General features: G+C 40.5%; 1 protein-coding gene across 5 annotated transcripts in view; it reads left to right on the forward strand.

Annotated features, from left to right (window-relative positions):
* Window positions 1–9418, forward strand: part of ALKBH8 (alkB homolog 8, tRNA methyltransferase) — a 78793-nt gene extending 69375 nt beyond the window's left edge. For 4 of the 5 annotated variants that reach the window (XM_038536295.1, XM_038536296.1, XM_038536293.1 and 1 more), the window contains 2 exons: window positions 7252–7401; window positions 8482–9418. In XM_038536295.1, coding sequence (XP_038392223.1) covers window positions 7252–7401; window positions 8482–9030 — 699 coding nt within the window. In that variant the 3' untranslated portion in view covers window positions 9031–9418. The remainder of the gene's footprint in view (window positions 1–7251; window positions 7402–8481) is intronic. The other variant, XM_038536294.1, reaches the window with a different exon arrangement.
* Window positions 9419–20949: the final 11531 nt, after the last annotated feature.

Here is a 20949-nt window from a genome sequence, read left to right on the forward strand (position 1 = left end):
ATATTTCTAGAAGCCACTGTCTTTACTTAGATCCTCCTAAGTATGAGAAAGTTAGAGTGTTGTGCCCAAGATTGTGAATCCGAGAAACCACCAAGGAGCTGACACCAATGCAAACCCACAAGGGTTTATTTACAAGCTCGAGCTTGGGTCCAAGTATGGTCACAGCGGAGCAGGGACTTGGACCCTGAAGCTAAGATGCGTAGCAGCTTTATAGGAGCCAGTGGCCAATGGGATTGTAACACACATAGAAAGTTGCACAGTCATAGTGACCATTTGAACTGGCCTGTCACTCTGGTCAGAATTGGCGGGCACAAGGCAGGGTTACATTTTTATGAGCCGATTTCGGGTAAGGGTGTGCTCAGTGGCTTGACTAGGGTGGGGGAGCACCTTAAGCAATAAGCAGGTCATGTGGGGGTCATACAGGAGGTGGTGGGTGCAGCACAAAATGGAGTTAGTCCTGTTCTGCTTGTCCAGGGATAGGGGATTTTTGTTAAATTTCCTGGGTCCCACAAAAGCTGATGTTTTTATCTGTTAGAAATGAAGCCACTGAGACTCACGGAGTACAGTACTTCCCTGCTGTCATATAATTAGGGGACTTACTGGAACTTGAACCCATGCTTCTGATGCCACATATGGTGTTCTTTTAGAAGGAAGAAATAAAGGTTACTATTTTGAGGTGTCTTACTGTGGAGGACACTAAGGCTTAAAATAGCTTAAACCCTGAGACCTAGGTTACAGCATGAGGCCCCGGATTTGAACCTACTTTTTTCTCCTGCCAAATTTCTCTTTCCAGTAGCTATGATTTCCTTGCCTAAGGTCCACTTTTTTCCTGCTATGCAGGGAAGTGGAACATTCTCCCTGCACTAGGGCATTATTGTAGGTAGCCATGTCCTGGCTGCTTTGGGAGGACTAAAGCTTCCCTTTTTCAAGATTCGGGGCAGGAGGAGCTGAGTAAGGAGCATAGCCGGGAGAGTAAGAGCAGCCCACGCTCACGGGCTCCTGGGGTGCATCCCACTGCGCATCCTCTGCATCTCGATCTCGTCCTCAATAATCTGTACCTCCATGAAGAAAGTCACTCTTGCACCTGAGGGAGGGCAGTTTGTACATTGAGACAGATAAAAGCACAGCTTTTCATTCAAGATAAGACCTTAGTATCCACCTATTATCATCATGTTTACAATTAAATTTTAGTTTATAAAGAATAAGGTCTAATGAGTTAGGTTTGTTAATGTGGAAGAAGTGAGTTTTGATGGGCCACTTAAAAATCAAATTGACATCCTCTGATATTTTCATCTTAAGGTATTATCCAAAATGTTTCCCAGTGAGCTCTGCTTTTGGACTTCCCTGATGATAACCCACAGCTTTGTCGAGTCAGGCAGCACTCAGGACAGTGAAGTGAGGCTGAGGTCAACGACACTGACGTAGTCTTATGGATTGCATCATCCTGTTACGAAGGAAAAAAATGATTTCTTGGTAAACTGAGCAAAAAAAATCGGAATCTGCTCAAGGAGGAATATGTTTAATAGAATTAGAAAATCACAAGTATAGTCCCTTCCCATAATTTATATTCACTTTATGGTTGGGAGTCCATGTGTACTGCTTCCTCTCTGCTCTTCATAGAGCCTACTGCAGTGTCTAGCCTCTTGGGAAGGCTCAGTAAGTGTTGGTTCAGTGGAGGAATGAAAACTCCTTGTCTGCTTGGAATTACGGTTTTCATTATACCAGAAACGGAATTACATGTGATAAACGGGAAGCCTGCCTTTTGAAGTTGCTGAAGCTCCAGTCTATATATTGGAGTGTATTTTGAGCAGCTGACTTTGAGACTGAAAATATGTGCATTTTTTTGATACTCATGAGGGAATGTGACCTGAGACATTCATTCGAGTTATTCATATGTAGGATTGTCTCAGAATTTTAAAAACTATGATTATCATTATTACCCGCTTCCTTAACAAAATATATTTTTAAAATACTAGCTTAGGCTCTCAGAGAGAGTTTTATCAGCTGCTTTTCACTTTTTTAGATGTCCTCAGTTACTCCTCATTTCTATCATCAACACTGGCTGCTGTCTTTATTTTCAGGGGTAAATTTTATAAGCAAAGACTTTATGCCTTCAAGAGACTGCTACCTTTATAATAGTACCAACAGTAGATGACATAGTATGGACCTCAGCATGGCTCACTCACTAAGTGATTATTCTGTACGTTGGTCTCAGACCACATTCACTCTGAATGTGGTTCGTAGATAAGTCATTACTTAATACGTGTTAGGGACTTTCTTGGTTGCTGTAAATAGTTGGGATTACAGGTATAATAATAATGCCAGGAATCTATTTATAGTGATAAGAATTGGAGATAATGTTTTTGTAAGACTCTTTTGTACATTTCTGTTTGTTTTGTTTTGGTTTTTGACTGTTGACTATCCCAGTAAAGGAGAGAACAGAAAGACCCTAAGAATATCCGGTACCTGCTGTGTGCTAAGTGCTGTGTTCTGTTTTCTCATGTAGTGTGTGGGATTGGTATTCCTGTCTCCATTTTACAAATGGGAGAACGGATGCTCGGTCACATTACAACAGGCCCAAGGTTATCTGATGTCAGGACAAGTACTAGAACCTCCTCTCCAGCTGCAGAGTCCATATAGTCTGGCGTTCTGTTGAGAGAGACTTCACGGCCAGCTCTGGTGACAGACAACAGCTGCTGTTGTCTTAGATGTGGCAGAAATCATGTCTCATTTGTTCACTTACTTGGCACATGATGGAAACTCATTGATGGTTTGTTGAATGGTGAGGAGCAAACCTGTGAGTTCACCTTCTATTTCTCACATGAAAAGTGAAATAGACACAGTGCTGTGTTCTGTAACCTTGAAGGAAATGGGACAGACTCACAATGGGTGGGCCCTAGCTCAGAATGACATACCTTGAGGATACATAGGTTTCTCTTGAGGATACATAGGTTTCTCTTGAGGATACATAGGTTTCTCTTTGTATCTAGATTCCAGGATGAGAGATTTTGTCCACCCTTTGTTCCAAATGGTAATAATAACATTTGCATAGTCCTTTGTGGTTAGGAAGTATTTAATATGCATCATTTTGTTTGGTTCTCCTATCAACCCTGAGATGTAGGCATTTTTATAATGAGGAAACAGAAGCTAAGTGCCTTTCCTAGGTTGTTCAGCTGGTTATTGCTGAGGCCAGACTTTAGCTCAAGACTTTAGGGGGCTGTTTTCACTGCACGTGACTGGCTTTGTCTGCCTGTTCCCCTGCGCTCTGAACTCCTTACTGCCAGTCTGATTTCCCTACAGTTGTTTGTTTTCTTAGCAGTTTTTAAAATGTTTTGTTTTTTAAGTAATAAAAATAGTTGCAATGCGGAAAATGGACAAACGGAAAGGTGTTTGCCTATAGTCTTAATACCCTAATAAAGCAGCTTTATATCATCACAAGTATGCATGCAACTTGATGACTCCGTATCACTTCATATTTCCACTATGATGTGTACCCTTACATAGTTACTGGACCTTATAACACTCTGCGAGGTTCCTTGTGTTCAGTGTGGAGTTAGTATACATAACACAGTAATGAGCACCTACTCTGAGAAACTTGTGAGTTTTTGGAGTGAGAAAGGAAGGAAGGAAGCATGTGGGTTTTTGGAGTTAGAAAGCCTGGGTGTAAGTCTGTCCCACCACTTACCTCTGCTAACTTGGGGCAGATTACTTACATGTGGTGAGACAAGTCTTCTGCGTCTGCCGTGTGTTAACAGATAACTCAAGAGTGTGTGTCAGGGTTGAGGTTATTAATACAAAGAATCTGCTGTCATACCTGGTGGCTGCTCCAGTAAAAGGCAATTTTTTTTTTTTTAGCCCATTTAGCTTTTTTTCATATTTTGGATAGTTTTTTGGGGGATGAATTTTTAGAAGAACAATTATTGGGTCAAAAGTTGTAAATATTTCTGGGGCACCTGGGTGGCTCAGTTGGTTCAGTGTCTGACTCTTGATCTTAGCTCAGGTTGTGAGTTCAAGCCCCATGTTGGGCTCTGCACCAAGCATGAAGCCTACTTAAAAAACAAAAAGAGTCATGAACATTTTTATCTTCCTTAAAAAGCAGTGTGCAAAATTGCTTTTGAAAATCAGTGGGGCCCGTTTGTACTGTCACCAGCACTTTGAGAGCGAGTTTTATTACCGCCATCACCAAAGCGCATTTTGGTTTTAAAGTATTTTTGATACTTTACTAGGAGAAAAATGAAACCTTGTTTTGCATTTTGCACCTTTGATTACTAGAGTGAAAGTTTTTTCATTTTTAGCAGTCCTTCTGGAATTGCATGTTTCGTGTTTTGTTGAAGATTCTAAAAATTGTAAAGGAGTGTAAGTATACAGTTGAAGCCTAACCAGTGTGTGTTTTTATGTCCCTGACCTCCATCCAGTGTACAGAATTATGTAGCTTGTCGTGAGTCCTTTAATAAACGTGAGTGCTTCTAAATCTTATTTATCAACAAGCCCTTTTCTCTCATGCTGTTGACACTATGCAGCATGATTAGGAAGAACCTCAGATATTGGGTAGTATCCTTGGTACGGAGGCTGAAGGAAAGTGAAAAATAGGAATGGGGAGAGAGGAAGTGAGTGACCATCTGATTGCAGCTTATGAAAGACTTGGGCAGGGTGAGCACAGGATGAAGGTGCTGAGCCAGGCATGCGTCGTGTCTGCACCAGACCTGCTGCTTTGTGGGTCTCATTGGCGCAGAGAGGCACTCGTACAGGTACCTGTGGTGGCCTGGCAGCCAGAAGGAAGGGATCTCCTCTTGTTTGCTTTGGCTTCTGTGTTCCATGTTCTGCTGTATCTGTGGTTCTCGGGTAATAACTTCCCTTCTTTGTTGAGCACTATGTCCTGGTATTTGTTTTGTAGTTAAGTTGGATTTTTTTTAGACTTTTAGTAAGATTTATAACAATCTGACAAAACTTCTGACTCCATGAAATGAATTTTATTGTAAAAAAAAAAAAAAGTAGCAACCACCGAAATGTAATACACATATTATTTGAGTGGTATTGTCAGGTTAATATTGTGACTGCTGGCTTAGCGGCATAGAATACGGATGAAAATAAAAGTAATGAGCCAGTTATGTATCTTACGTAGGTAAAGATGGCAAGCAATTGGGAATGGTGTCACTGTTATCAATAGGCCCTTCGTACTTTCTCATCTTAAAATATATCAAAGATACATCGCTATACTTTACCTCTAGCTTAGTACCTTTTATTATACTTCAAAAATTAATGCAGCTCTAGAATAGAATATAGAAGCTGCTTAATGCCAGTTAGAAATTGAGCAAATTCTTATTAAGTATGACTAGCATGGCAGTGTGATTTAACTTAATAAGACTTGTTTTGACACGAAGACTCGTATTCTTTATTCTCACATAGACTGAGGGAACCTAATAATCAGTGTTCACTGCATCTAAAATTCAAATGAGTAGATACAGACTTGAGGTGGCTACTTCTGTCTGCTGAAATCTATCACATTTCTTTTTCTCTATTTCATACAGAGTGAGTTAAGAAATATCTGGGGATAATTATTAGTGATTTAACATTTCTTATGCCCCTCCCCCTCCTAGCCCTCCCTCAGTTTACCTGTGCACATTGTACACAATGTGCTCTCTCCCTACCTGCGCACACACATGTGCACATGCATGCATATGGTACTCTCAGGATTAAACACAAAACTGTGTACAAAAATACCAGCAGAGCTAGAGAGGAGACACACCAGGTGGTGTGGAAGGTGTGTGAGGCCTCCCTGCCTGGAGGGGAGGAAGGGGTGCGGCTATTCCCTCAAGGCGATTGCATTTGACTAAACAGTTCAATTAAATAGTGTTCAACAAATTTTGAATTCATCACTTTATTCTTGATATATATAGGTTAGGTATAAATTTAGCAGAACAAGACTCAATAGCTTTAAAAAATGAAATAAATTATTTTACTTTTTTATTGTTTGGGGATTTTATTTTCTGATTGTGTTGTGCCCAAGATCGCGAATCCGAGAAACCACCAAGGAGCCGACACCAATGCAAACACACGAGGGTTTATTTACAAGCTCGAGCCTGGGTCCAAGTATACCAGCGGAGCAGGGACTTGGACCCCGAGACTAAGAGGCGTAGCAGCTTTATAGGGGCCAGTGGCCAATGGGATATGCAGAAAGTTGCATAGTCATGTCAGTCCACATGCAGGTGGCCGATTGAATTACATCTTACCCTATAGTATCCATTTGAGCTGGCCTATTACTTTGGTCAGAATTGGCTTGCGGGCACAAGGCAGAGTTACATTGTTATGAGCCGATTTCTGATTAGGGTGTGCCCAGCAGCTTGACTAGGGTGGGGCAGCACTTTAAGCAATAAGCAGGTCATGTGGGGGTGATACAGGAGGTGGCAGGTGTAGCACAAAATGGAGTTAGTCCTGCTCTGCTTGTCCAGGGGTAGGGGATTTTTGTTAAATTTCCTGGGTCCCACAATTGTACATAAAATATATTGAAAAGTAAAAAGAAGCAGGCAAATGAGAGGGAAATATCAGAATGAGTGGAAAATATCAGAAAGGGAGACAGAACATGAGAGACTCCTAACTCTGGGAAACGAACTAGGGGTGGTGGAAGGGGAGGTGGTCAGGGGGGTGGGGGTGACTGGGTTACGGGCACTGAGGGGGCACTTGATGGGATGAGCACTAGGTGTTATTCTATATGTTGGCAGATTGAACACCAATAAAAAATAAATTTATTAATAAATAAATAAATAAATAAATAAATAAATAAATAAATGCAGGCAAAACCCCAGCTGTCCTCCTGCTATCTGGGCCATCACAGTACAGTTTATGTCATGTCAGGAGACACCTGCAACTCTGCACAAAAATCTGAAGGTCTGTGTTTATGGGATAATTTCCATTTTTATACGCATGATACTACAAAAAGATCTAGATTCTGGTTGGTGATCCACTGGGATGCCAGTTAGGACTTCCTGTTTCCACCTTTGTCATCTTTACTCTAGTCCTTTTGTTTCCATTCAGTAATTTGAGTTCAGTTTGATGCCTGTGAGGACTAGCAACACTGCCCTGTAAGCACGTGATATGACCTTGTGCCAGCTGCAGGAGCAGAAAATCACAACCTTGCACTGTTTCACAATGTGAAATCTAATAACTTATACTAATGAATAAACCCATTGCCTTGTAATTTCTCTTGACATTTAAACAGGATATTATGCAATTCTTTCTTTTTCTTTATTACAGATTGGTTGTGATCGGAGCCAGAAGCTAGTGGACATCTGCAGAGAGCGGTGTTTCCAGGCCCTCGTCTGTGACGCGCTGGCAGTGCCCCTGTGCAGCGGGTCCTGTGACGCCTGCATCTCCATTGCTGTGATTCACCATTTTTCAACAGCAGTGAGTATCGCCTCTCTCTCCAAGAACCTATAGCTAAGGTGATGAGAGATGTTTGTGGAAGTGACCGCGGTGGACCTGATTTTAGTTTTTCTTTCCTTCCTTACCATTCTCTTCCTTGTCATCCTGAGGTTTGTTCACTCTGATGAGAAGGCATGTGGCCTGGAGAGGGGCTGCAGGGCAGTGGTGCTCCCGCAGAAGCTCGTGGACTCCACCCTTGGGCTACCCTGAGTCTTCTCATCTTCTCCTGGCTTCCCCGCATGCAGGGTCCCTACATTTCAGCTGTCCGGGCTGTGGGGGCTCAGCAACCTTGGGCTTCCTGCCCACTCCCTTGGCCTCCAAGCTCCTCTGTTTCCCCTCTGCCTTCCTCAGCCCCTTGCTTGCCTCCCTAATGGTTGGGTTCCCTTCTTTCCCATCCTTCCCTTTTTTCAAAATTCAGGTATTTAGCTGGTAGTAGTCTGCTACTCATGCTTCTAATTAGCCACATATGTTTCTAATTTTAAAATAAGTGAATTAAATGTTTCATATTTTTCTTACAAGAAGAAAAAGAATCTAATTTTTCCTGTGTGTCAGTGGTTTCTCCCCTAATCTAAGCAGTAATTTTATAGATTGCCCTGTGCTGGCATCACCTGATGACCTAAAGTGAATTCAGAATGAAATCAAGAAGAAAACCCTCCATGTCTATTTTTTTTTTTAATTTATTTATTCATGATAGTCACACGGAGAGAGAGAGAGAGGCAGAGACACAGGCAGAGGGAGAAGCAGGCTCCAAGCACCGGGAGCCCGATGTGGGATTCGATCCCGAGTCTCCAGGATCACGCCCTGGGCCAAAGGCAGGCGCCAAACCGCTGCGCCACCCAGGGATCCCCCTCCATGTCTATTTTATTAACGCAAATAAAAATGTTCTTTTCCCTGTTTCTTTAATACCTTTTTCCCTTCAATCACAGAACAGAATTTTCTTTTTCTTTTGTGTTTTATATTGCTGTTCATCCTAATTAAAAACAGCCCTCTCGTCAGTTATACTATCCTGTTTCCTCTCCGTATCTCCTCTTGGTTGATAAAGGACAATGTATTTTCTACCAGGAACGTAGAGTGGCGGCTCTCCAAGAACTCGTTCGGCTCCTGAGACCTGGTGGGCGGGCACTTGTTTACGTCTGGGCAATGGAACAAGAATATAATAAGAAGAAATCCAAGTATCTTCGAGAAAATAGAATTAGCCAAGGAAAGGAAGAGGGGACCAGCAGTGATACAGCCATGCCAGAGTTGCTGGTGGAGCAGGTGCCTAATGTAGGTAGTCGAGACTCCGAGTGCTGTGTCTCCTCTGTTACTGACCTCCCGGAGGGAGGGCATAAGGCAAGGACAGTCACTAATGCTAAGCTGCCTGTTCATACAAATAGGACCTCCTTTCCTTCTCAAGACTTGCTGGTTCCCTGGCACCATCAGGGAAACCCTGGAGAAGGCAAGCCTGGGCATCCAGCCGGAGCCCATGACCCAGGCCCTGTGTTTCACCGATACTACCACGTGTTCTGTGAGGGAGAGCTGGAAGCCACCTGCCAGACTCTGAACAGTGTCAGCATCCTGCAGAGCTACTATGATCAGGGCAACTGGTGTGTGATTCTTCAAAAGGTCTGATCATCTCTGTGAACATAGATACAGGGAAGAAATGCTCAGCTTGTTTTTTTAAAGATGAGATTTACTGTCTTTTTCATTAAAGAGAGAACTTGTGGAAAAGTGCCAAAGGAGACCGCCTGAGAGAAATTTGGGAGTAGAGATTAATTAGGATGCATCCAGGCTGCTACTACGCTGACTTCCTTTTGTCCATAAAAGTGGACTTCTCCTAAATGAGGAGGAACGGGGATGGTTTGTAAAAGTCTGTGACTATTTGGGATCCCGGAGTGAGAATACAATATTTTGAAGATAAACTTTTTTGCTATAAATGTTACTAATTGAACTAAATCATGTAGAGTCTTGGTAATGTAATCATATAACATTTTAATAAAGAAAATATTCTTGGTCAGTAGAGAAATGTCTGTGAAGTTTTTTTTTTTTTTAAGATTTTTTTTAATTTATTCATGAGAGACAGAGAGGCAGAGATATAGGCAGAGGGAGGAGAAGCAGGCTCTGTGCAGGGAGCCCGATACAGGACTCGATCCCAGGACTCCAGGATCATGCCCTGAGCCAAAGACAGATGCTTAACCGCTGAGCCACCCAGGCATCCTGTTTGTGAAGTTTTATCTTTGATTGTGAACTCTGTAAAATCACAGATGATAACCATTCTGTGCCCTCACCTCACAGGGCTTGACATATAGTAGGTGCTCAGTAAAATTTTAGTCCATCAGATAATAATTATACCTTAGTAGGAACTTCATCCAACAGATACTCATTGAACCCTTCCTATATATTAGTTACTATTTTAAGCACTGGTTGTGGAGCAGTGAACAGAGGCTCTTGCCCTCTAATTTACATTGTAGAAGGAGGACAAACGATAAGCAAATAAATAGATACTATGTGCTAGGTAGTGATAAATGCCATGGGGAAAATGCAAAATGGAGTGAGAGGTTGTATCTAAACAAAAGATTTATATTTAAGGGGCTGAGATAACCACTAATCCTGAGTAGTTCATTACCAAGAATTCATTGGTCTCCCAAATGTGTTCACTGGGTGCTATAGGCAGCCCCAGTATGCTCTTGTACTAACTCCTTTGTTTAAATAGCTAAAGTAAAAATTGTCAGCCAGACCTAATTATGCCCATATAGTCAAAGCCATCGTGTCACCGTTGGGTATTTCTAGTCATTCACAGTTTGTTCTAGTCTGGGTGCGATCAGCAGTTTTTACTTACAAATATGTCACAGTTACTCTGTTAACTTAGGTCAAGTTTCTAGGAGGAACAAAGGTAGAAAGTTAAGCATAGGTCAAATGATCATGTGGAAAGGAAAGTACTTCTGTAAATAACTGCCAGCATGCATTGCCTTTATAGTCATAATGCTTAAGACAACTTTGAGAGAAATTGCTTTCCATGAATGATGATGCCCAGACGATTGTATCTCTTGTTACTGTTTGTGATAAGTTGTTTTCAAGCATCAACATTCCAGAAACCAGAAGTGATCAATAGGTCTTGGGTGAGACAATGGTTATAATTATAATTGTTATAATTGTTCCCTCCAGATGAATTTATAAGGTTTATGATATGGAAAGAAAAAATATGGGGCTAAAAAGCAGTTTTAATCTGATAGAAATTCTAGGACTTCACATCGTAATTTGAAGTTCAGCTCATGCTAATAAATTTTAGTATATGTACTGCCAAAGTGAGCACTCATGCTAATAAATTTTAAACTCTAGATGGAATAGATGATTTTCAAGGAAGATGAAAATACCAAAATTAATGGGAGAACAGGTAGAAAATAGCATAGGAATTCAAAACTTTGGCTCTTGAATCAGATTTAAAGTTGAACTCTTGGTCTCCCCCCCCCCCTTTTTTTTTTTTTTTGTTAAGCTGTGGAACTCTGGACAAATTCCCTGATTTTTTCCATGCTTCAGTTGTTTCAGCTATAAAGTTGGAAGAGTTGTTATGAAATTAGCTTAAATAATACTTACAGAGCTCTTGAGTGCTATAAGAATATAGTAAGCATTTGGGGAAAATGTCTATTACAGTTAACTCCCAAAGAAAGCCCACAGGAGTTTAGGTATTGAATGATGTCAAATCTAATTTAATTGTGTAATAAAAACCTATTTTTTACTGATTTTTTGGGGGGGAATGTTGTTTGTTTGCTTATAAGTTGCAACAGATATATCATAATTTCCCATTATGATTATGAATTTCTCTATTTGTCCTTCTAGGTCTCAATAATAACAAGGCCATCAGTAGTAGAGTGAGTAAATAATGGTCAGTTCGTTGTTACTGCATAAGCGATGAAAGTGAATAAACTCCTTACAAGGTACATTATGAATGGATCTCAGAAACCTAATACTGGATCAGAGAAGCCATTCATGGAGTAATAACTATATGATTCCTGCAGAGTTCAGGTGTGTCTCTTAAGACCACCTTTGCTTCTGTTGCCAATTGTACGTTCAGGGGCTCCCCAGAGCACTCTCATGTTTGATAATTTGCTAGAAGGGCTCACAGAACTCACAGAAACTGCTTAATGATCATTGTTTATTTCAGCAGAAGGATACAGATTACAGCCAGCCAAGAGAAGTGAAGTGGCACCATTGACAATGGGAGTTACATGCATGGAATTCCCAGTCATCCTCTCCCAGTGAAATTTGGATGGAACTGACCTCTCCCAGAAAAAATACATGACAAATACACATGGAGTGTTGCCAACCAGGGAGGCTCACCTGAGGCTCACTGTTCAGATTTTTAATGGAAGGCCTATCTGCATGGACATGGTTAACTACCCATGCTGCTAACCTTTAACCTCCGGCTGCTCTGGAGGTCAGGATGAAAACCACTTGGCCTGAGGCCCCCAGGTAAACAGATGCTTAGCAGGCAGGATATTGCAAGGGCTTAGATAAAATCTCCTCCCAGGAGCCTAAGGAAAAGGTCAGACCCCCTTTTGGATAAGGTTTAACTCTACTATGCAGTTTTCTTGAGGCGAGAGTTTAAAAACAAGCAATAGTATACTTTTACAAGCCTGGATAATAGTGAACTTTTTAATTTAATTTTTTTAAGAGTGAACTTTTGAAAAGAAGGAACAAATGGGCCTTTGGAGTGTTCATAGGGTTCTTTCTCTGGGCACCCTTTACATGGGTGCTTGCTTTGTGTTAATTCACAAACATATTGAGTATGTGATAAGACCTTTTAAATTTTTTTTTGTGATAAGATCTTTTGATTTGTATACCTTTATGTGTAATATAAACTTCAAAATTAAAACAATTTGGGGGCTCCTGGCTCGCTCAGTCAGTTAAGTGTCTGGCTCTTAGTTTTGGGTCAGGTCATGATCTTAGGGTTGTGGGATTGAACACCGGGTTGGACTCTCTGCTCACAGCATGGAATCTGCTTCTCCCTCCCTGTATCCCTCCCTCGTTTACACTCTCCTCTCTAATAACCAAATAATCAAATAACTAAATAAATAAATCTTTTCAAAAAGAATTTAAAACAACTTATAAAAGAAAGTTCTAAATACACAAATGTTTTCAATATATTATGTCAGCTTCTTTTTTTTTTTTTTAAAGATTTTATTTATTCATGAGAGACACACAGAGGCAGAGACACAGGCAGAGAAGCAGGCTCCCTGCGGGGAGCTCGATATGGGACTCAATCCCAGGACCCCAGGATCACAACCTGAGCCAAAGGCAGATGCTCAACCACTGAGCCATGCAGATGTCCCTTTATGTCAGCTTCTATAAGGTATAATTTACATATAACATTCACTGATTTTAAGTGTATAGTTTAATGAGTTTTGACTCATCGCAGTGGATAGTCATATAATCATTCACACCATCAAGATAGAGAACATTTCCATCACCCCATGAAGCTCCTTCTGCCCCTTTTCAATTAGTTCTCTCCTTATAGTCAAGATTGATCTGCTTTCTACTGCTGTACTTTTGCCTTTTTTTTTTTTTTTTTTTTTTTTTTACTTTTGCCTTTTCTAGAATTTCTGGAATCACACTTGTAGACTTTTATGTCTCTTTTTTTCCCATTCAAGGCAATACTTTTGAGATTCACCTTTGTTCTTTCATATATCAATAGTTTGTTTCTTTTATTGCTAAGTAGTATTCTATCATAAAAATTTATCACAATCTGTTTATCATTTCACCAGATGATAGACATTTGGACTATTTCCAGGTCAGAACTTATAATTTTTTTAAGGCTGCTATGAACATTTAGGAATGCATTTTTGGGGCTCCTGGGTGGTTCAGTTGGTTAAGCGTCTGTCTTCAGCTCAGGTCCTGGGATTGAGTCTTGCATTGGGCTCCCTGCTCAGTGGGGAATCTGCTTCTCCCTTTCCCTTTGCCCATCCCCCTGTTCATGCTCTCTCTCTCCCTCTCTCTCTCAAATAAATAAAATATTTAGGAGTGTGTTTTTGCATCTACATATATTTTCATTTCTCATGAGTAAACACCTCAGAGATGAATACTGAGTCATATGGTAAGCGTATGTTTAACTTTATAAGACGCTAGCAAACTGTCTTCCAGAGTGGCTGTCCCAGTTTGATAGCCCATGAGCAATGTTTGAGAGCTCCAGTTACTCCCCATCCTTGCCAACACCTGTATTATCAGTTGTTTTAATTAGCTCTTCTACTGTGTATGTATGTAATAGTATCTTTCCATATTTTTAATTTGCATTTCCCGAAACACAAGTGATGTGGGGCATTTTTACATTATTTGCTATTTGTATATATTCATGGGTGAAAGTTGGTTCAAATCTATCAATTTTTAAAAATTGAGTTGTCTTCTCTTGAGTAAGTTATATAAGTTATGTGTGTTCTAGATAAAAAGTGCTTTATAATTCACATATTTTACAAATATTTTCTCCCAGTCTGTGGCTTACCTTTTATTTTCTTAGCAATGTCTTTGGAAGAGAGCGCATGTTAAATTTTGATGAAACCCAATTTATCTATTATTTTTTAATATTATAAGGTTGTCCTTTTTGTGTTCTGTTTAAGAAATTTTTGCCCAACTCAAATAACTTAAGATTTTCTCTGACAGTCATCTAGAAGTTTCATGGCTTTAGTCCTTACATTTAAGTCTATGATCCATTTCAAATTAATTTTTGTATACATGTTAAGGATTGGCTTACTTTTTTTGGATGTCAGTGTCCAGTTCCAACATCATTTCAAAAGACTATTTAATTTTTTTCCAAATGAATTGCTTGACACCTTTTTGGAAAACCAATTGAACATACAGATATGGATATATTTCGGCATAGTTTTTTTTTTTATCTGTGTATCTGTTTTTATACTAATACTTCACTGTTTTGGCTGCCATAGCTTCATGATAAGTTTTGGAATCAGGTTTCCAACTTTGTTCTTTTTTTTTTTTTAATAATAAATTTAGGGATCCCTGGGTGGCGCAGCGGTTTGGCACCTGCCTTTGGCCCAGGGCCCGATCCTGGAGACCCGGGATCGAATCCCACGTCGGGCTCCCGGTGCATGGAGCCTGCTTCTCCCTCTGCCTGTGTCTCTGCCTCTCTCTCTCTCTCTCTCTCTCTCTCTGTGACTATCATAAATAAATAAAAAATAAAAAAAATAAATAAAAGAATTTGAAAATTTATTAAAAAAAATAATAATAATAAATTTATTTTTTATTGGTGTTCAATTTGCCTACATACAGAATAACACCCAGTGCTCATCCCTTCAAGTGCCCCCCTCAGTGCCCATCACCCACTCACCCCCACCCCCCGCCCTTCTCCCCTTCCACCACCCCCAGCTCATTTCCCAGAGTTAGGAGTCTTTATGTTCTGTCTCCCTTTCTGATATTTCCTACCCATTTCTTCTCCCTTCCCTTCCATTCCCTTTCACTATTATATTCCCCAAATGAATGAGAACATATAATGTTTGTCCTTCTCCGACTGACTTACTTCACTCAGCATAATACCCTCCAGTTCCATCCACGTTGAAGCAAATGGTGGGTATTTGTCATTTCTAATGGCTGAGTAATATTCCATTGTATACATAAACCACATCTTCTTTATCCATTCATCTTTTGTTGGACACCGAGGCTCCTTCCAAAGTTTGGCTATTGTGGCCATTGCTGCTAGAAACATCGGGGTGCAGGTGCCCCGGTGTTTCATTGCATCTGTATCTTTGGGGTAAATCCCCAGCAGTGCAATTGCTGGGTCGTAGGGCAGGTCTATTTTTAACTCTTTGAGGAACCTCCACACAGTTTTCCAGAGTGGCTGCACCATTTCACATTCCCACCAACAGTGTAAGAGGGTTCCCTTTTCTCCGCATCCTCTCCAACATTTGTGGTTTCCTGCCTTGTTAATTTTCCCCATTCTCACTGGTGTGAGGTGGTATCTCATTGTGGTTTTGATTTGTATTTCCCTGATGGCACCGATACCAAAAGATTGGGATCGTCCCCTGCGTATTCTCAGACCATAATGCCTTGAAATTAGAACTAAATCAACAAGAAGTTTGGAAGGACTTCAAACACGTGGAGGTTAAGGACCATCCTGCTAAAAGATGAAAGGGTCAACCAAGAAATTAAGGAAGAATTAAAAAGATTCATGGAAACTAATGAGAATGAAGATACAACCATTCAAAATCTTTGGGATGCAGCAAAAGCAGTCCTAAGGGGGAAATACATCGCAATACAAGCATCCATTCAAAAACTGGAAAGAACTCAAATACAAAAGCTAACCTTACACATAAAGGAGCTAGAGAAAAAAACAGCAAATAGATCCTACACCCAGCAGAAGAGAGTTCATCAAGATTCGAGCAGAACTCAATGAAATCGAGACCAGAAGAACTGTGGAACAGATCAACAAAACCAGGAGTTGGTTCTTTGAAAGAATTAATAAGATAGATAAACCATTAGCCAGCCTTATTAAAAAGAAGAGAGAGAAGACTCAAATTAATAAAATCATGAGTGAGAAAGGAGAGATCACTACCAACACCAAGGAAATACAAATGATTTTAAAAACATATTATGAACAGCTATACGCCAATAAATTAGGCAATCTAGAAGAAATGGACGCATTTCTGGAAAGCCACAAATTACCAAAACTGGAACAGGAAGAAATAGAAAACCTGAACAGGCCAATAACCAGGGAGGAAATTGAAGCAGTTATCAAAAACCTCCCAAGACACAAAAGTCCAGGACCAGATGGCTTTCCAGAGGAATTCTATCAAACGTTTAAAGAAGAAACCATACCTATTCTACTAAAGCTGTTTGGAAAGATAGAAAGAGATGGAGTACTTCCAAATTCGTTCTATGAGGCCAGCATCACCTTAATTCCAAAACCAGACAAAGACCCCACCAAAAAGGAGAATTATAGACCAATATCCCTGATGAACATGGATGCAAAAATTCTCAACTTTGTTCTTTTATGCACTTAATCACAACTTCAAAACACACAAAACAGAATGATAGAAGTAAGGGCAGGAAACATAGACAAATCTGTAATTAGAGGTGGAAGTTTCAGTGATTTACAGAACAAGTACCTAGAAAATCAGTAAGGGTAGAACAGACTCGAACAACACAACCAACTTAAGCTTATTGACATTTATAGAACAGTCCAGCAACGACAGCAGAATACACAAGAATGTTTACTGAGAAAGACTTTTCTTCAAGGTCATAAAACAAGACTTGATAATTAAAAAGTATCCAAGCCCTACAAAATGTACTCTCTGGCCACACTGGAAATAACCCATAGATTTGCAAGAATTCAAAAGGGAAAATAGAAAGTATTTTGAACTGAATGAAAATCATGACATAGCAAAATGTATGCAGGAAAACAAAAAAACACAGCAAGCCTGACATTGCTATCCTTAGAAAGACCTACTTAGAAGGTTGGCCCTTGGCTGGTATCCATGAATTTGGATTTTGGTGTGGGGGGGGGGGGCGGGGGGCAGGCAGTGGCGGCACATTCCCACTGCCCTGATAAGATCAGCTCCCTGTGCCTGAAGTGTTTATACAGATATGGTGGTTTATGCTTAGCACCTTCCTTCTGGAAGTCTAGAGTTTGGGCACAGGTCCGGCAGACAGTGCCTACGTGATCAGCTCTCAGTAAAAAATGTGGGCACTGAGTCCCTAGCTTTCGTGGTTGGCAGCATTTTATGCTGGGGGAATTAGGCATGTCCTATGTGACTTTACTGGGAGAGGACTCTTGGAAACTTCTTCCCAGTTTCCTCTGGACTTCACCCCATGTGCCTTTCCCTTTGATGACTGATATATTTTACTACAATAAATCTTAGCCCTGAATACAATGATATGCTCAGTCCTGTGAGTCCTAGTGAATCGCTGAACCTGGGAATCAGCTTGGGGACTCCCAACACATTACGGAAGTAGTGCTCACAGGGAAATGTATAGCACTAAATAAATGCCTATGTTAGAAAAGAAAGGTCTCAAAAGAAGAACCTCAACTTTCTTCTTAAACAAGAAAGAGAAGAACAAATGAAATGCACAGGTTGCAGAGGAAAGGAAGTGATACAGATCAAAGCAGAAATCAATGACAGAAAAAAAACCATAGAAATTATCAGTGAAACCAAAAGCATGTTCTTGGAGACCAATAAAATTGATAAACTTCTCAACAGACCAGGGAGAGAATTCCACGAATTTTATAATTGGAAAATTTGATTAATAAAACATGTTAAGGTAGACTCTCATGAACCCATTTTTTAAAGACTGATGGTGGAAAGAAGTTTATTATTCTATTAATAATGCTTTTTTTCCCCCCAGAACTGTTTGCAGTAGGATTACTTCAAATGAGAACCCAATGTAATAAGGGAGTGTTTCTATCATCCACTGAGGAAAATAAGACACAGTTTCTGTATGAAAGAGGTATGATCTTAGCCAGTTCCTAAATATGTTTGAAGATTGTGTTTGAGAATTGGAGATTCCAGATAAAGCAAGTAAAGCCTATAAGGATAAAAATTCTTTAAATGTATTATTTATTCTTTTTGCTACTTTGCATATCTCTTTAGTCCTTGACACTTAAAAAAAAGAGAGGTTCTTTCTTTGCATTATTCCTTTCATTGCTTTTCTGCTTTGGAATGGCCACAGTGGCTAAGTCAGAAGTTTACTAAGTGTGTCCATTGTTCTTACCAAGAGCCTTAAGTCAGCCTCCTGAATGTTTTCCACTCACAGTGGGCAGAGAATGTATTAGCTCCCACTTCTGGCCTCTTCTTGATTCCCAGCTTCAACTCTGTATTTTGTCTTCCCTTGAAGATGAAGAGGAGTATTCAAGGTACAGTCTTCCTGGCCTTCTCCTAAAAGAACATTCTTTAGTTGAAGTCTTGATCTTGCCATAAAAGAATTCCCATATGGAAAGAGAGAAGGCACTGATTTCCAATTAGCTTTTGCAGTCATGACCCTATCATGTTGAAGAATTATCATTTTTCAGTTAATGAGAGAAAGAACCTGAAGTTTTAGCATAGAGTGTTATAGTGTGACTCATAATTCTTCCCCCTGCTGTTTGGTCAGATTTGAATGAAAATCTGGGGGCTGAGGGTAGGGATTATTTGGTTAGAAATATTAGCTCCCCGAATGTGGCTTCAAAACCTTATTTATAGTATGGAAGCTACTCTGTTCAAATCAGCACTGGATAAGATAGGACAAATGTATAAGAATAATAATGGAGCTCTGATCTGGCTCGAATCATATTTTATATACTCTAGGAATTATAGCCAGATCTTTGAAAATTAGTTGTGAAGAGCAGAGTATGGTGGAACTCTGTGCCTGCTTTACTTTTTAGGGTCTGCCTTGCTGAACACTCTTCCCTGGTGTCCTTCCGACCTGAGGCAATTGGTTTAGTGGTTCTAGAAAGAATAAAGCATTTTTAAGTCAGACATGGATTTGAAACCGAACTCCACTACTTACCAGCTGTAGGACCCTGGGGAAATGTGCATCTGTAAAGAGAGGCTAATAATACTCACCTTTCAAGGTGTTGGGTGGATTATTTGAGATTACATGTAAAGTACTGCCAGCACTTCATTACATCCTAGATGGTTATGTTCCTTCCCCCATCTTCTGCCTAATTGCATCCCTGAGAGCAAATCTGTCCTTTACCTTTTCTAATCTGTGTGTTTGTGGTGGGAGGAGGGATCAGTTCGACATAGGCATTAATTACCTGATTAATTCAATGCATGTTTGTTGTGTGCTTACTAGTGCCAGGTACTATTTTAAATAGTGAATGCATCTAGGAACGTAAAGAGATCCTATGCCCATGGGACTTACAGTCTAGTTGGAGGGAGTGATATATGTGTGGTGGGACAGACGATAAGCAATAAATCTAAGTAAGTAACCCATATATTATGTTAAAAAGGGATGTTTTTTTCCTCCACAGAGAAAAGGAGCAGAGCAGAAAAAGAGGTTTAAGGTGGGAGATCACATGGGTTCTGTTTGTTTGTTTTTTAAGAAAGATTTTATTTATTTATTTTTAAGCAATCTCTGCACCCAACGTGGGGCTCGAACTCACAACCCTGAGAACGAGAGCCCCACGCTCCATAGACTGAGCCAGCCTGGGTTCGTCTTTAAAAGGGTGGTCAGAAAAAAAAAATAAAAAATAAATAAATAAATAAATAAATAAATAAATAAATAAATAAATAAAAGGGTGGTCAGGATGCTTGTCTGTGAGAAGAGGAGGAGCTAAGTGTGTACTTGTCTGGGGAAGAGCCTTCCAGACAGAGGAAGAGACCAACGCAAAAGCAAAAGTGCCTAGAGGCTGGTGTGGCTGGAGCCGACTGCGTGAGAGCTGGTGGAGGTAAGGGCAGAAGGTGGTTTGGGAAAGGAGGTAGACCACGCAGGATGTGCTGGAAAGTCTGCAGTTTTTTCCATCAGACGGTGAGCTATTTGAGTGGTTCTGAGTGGATAAGCAATGTGTGGAGACCAGAGAAGATGATGAGGGTGGAAGCAGGGATGCCAGCTGGAAGGCCCTGGCCATCATCAGGATGGGAGATGATGACCGGCTTGCCACAGCATGGTGGCAGTGGAGGTAGCTTTAGGATATGTAATCTGAAGGTAGAAGTATCAGCATTGGTGACGGGTTTGAGGTGGGGTGTAGGGGAGCAGGAGATGCCAGCAATGCCCCCAAACTTGGGAGAGTGGAGCTGCCCCACAGGTTATCTGGATCTGTCCTGGTGGGCTTTATCCTTCAGTTCAGATGCAGTTTTGCTTTGCTCTGTTCTTCCCTTCATTGCTTTCAGGCACAGGTCCATCATGGTGCTGTCTTAAGCTCGTCCTCCTGGTAATACATCTGCAGATAAATCCAGCAGGTACTTTAAGCTCAGGCCACACTCCTGAGCAGCTAGATGTCCAGGCAGTGAAACAGAAGTAGAAATCAGTGCAAGGATTGTGATCATAAATTCCTTTAGGGGCCGTTAGGCTGAGATAAACACATACATCCAGAGATTCCAAATTAGGATAAGCAACAGAAAGGCAGGTGATTGATGGCACTTTATTTTTAGTAAATCACTGGAGAGAAAATGCTTCCCCAAGAAGAGCCAGGTGTGCATGAGCATAACCTTCAAATGCCCTTGGCAGGAAGCAAGGGGTAATAAATAGTGATGAAAAGAGGGAGTGAAGAGCTTTATTGTTGCCTTGCCTTCTGTTGGACCTTTGTTTACAGGTCCCAAAAAAGCCCTGAAAAGCAAGTGTGAAAAAAAAAAAACAGATATTCTATTATAGTGCAAAGTGTCATTGTCTTCCCTCTTGCAAAAGCAGTTGGAGTTTGTTATTGATTCATGAGAAATGGTGAATAAGCCTCAAATGCAATTTTAAAGAATGTCCATTCTGGCTTTTGTAGTTTCCAGCAAGGAAAATGGGGCAGTTAAGGAAATGAAAGCCTTTAGAAGCTGTTTTAAAGGATCAGCATAAAAAGCTAGAGAAGTTTGTACAGTTAAGGAAGGAATTCATCTATGGTCTGTGAATAAGCTTCAGAGTGTCTAT

The sequence above is a fragment of the Canis lupus genome, chromosome 5 (genome assembly GCF_011100685.1).
Source record: "Canis lupus familiaris isolate Mischka breed German Shepherd chromosome 5, alternate assembly UU_Cfam_GSD_1.0, whole genome shotgun sequence".
Classification (NCBI taxonomy): Eukaryota; Metazoa; Chordata; class Mammalia; order Carnivora; family Canidae; genus Canis; species Canis lupus.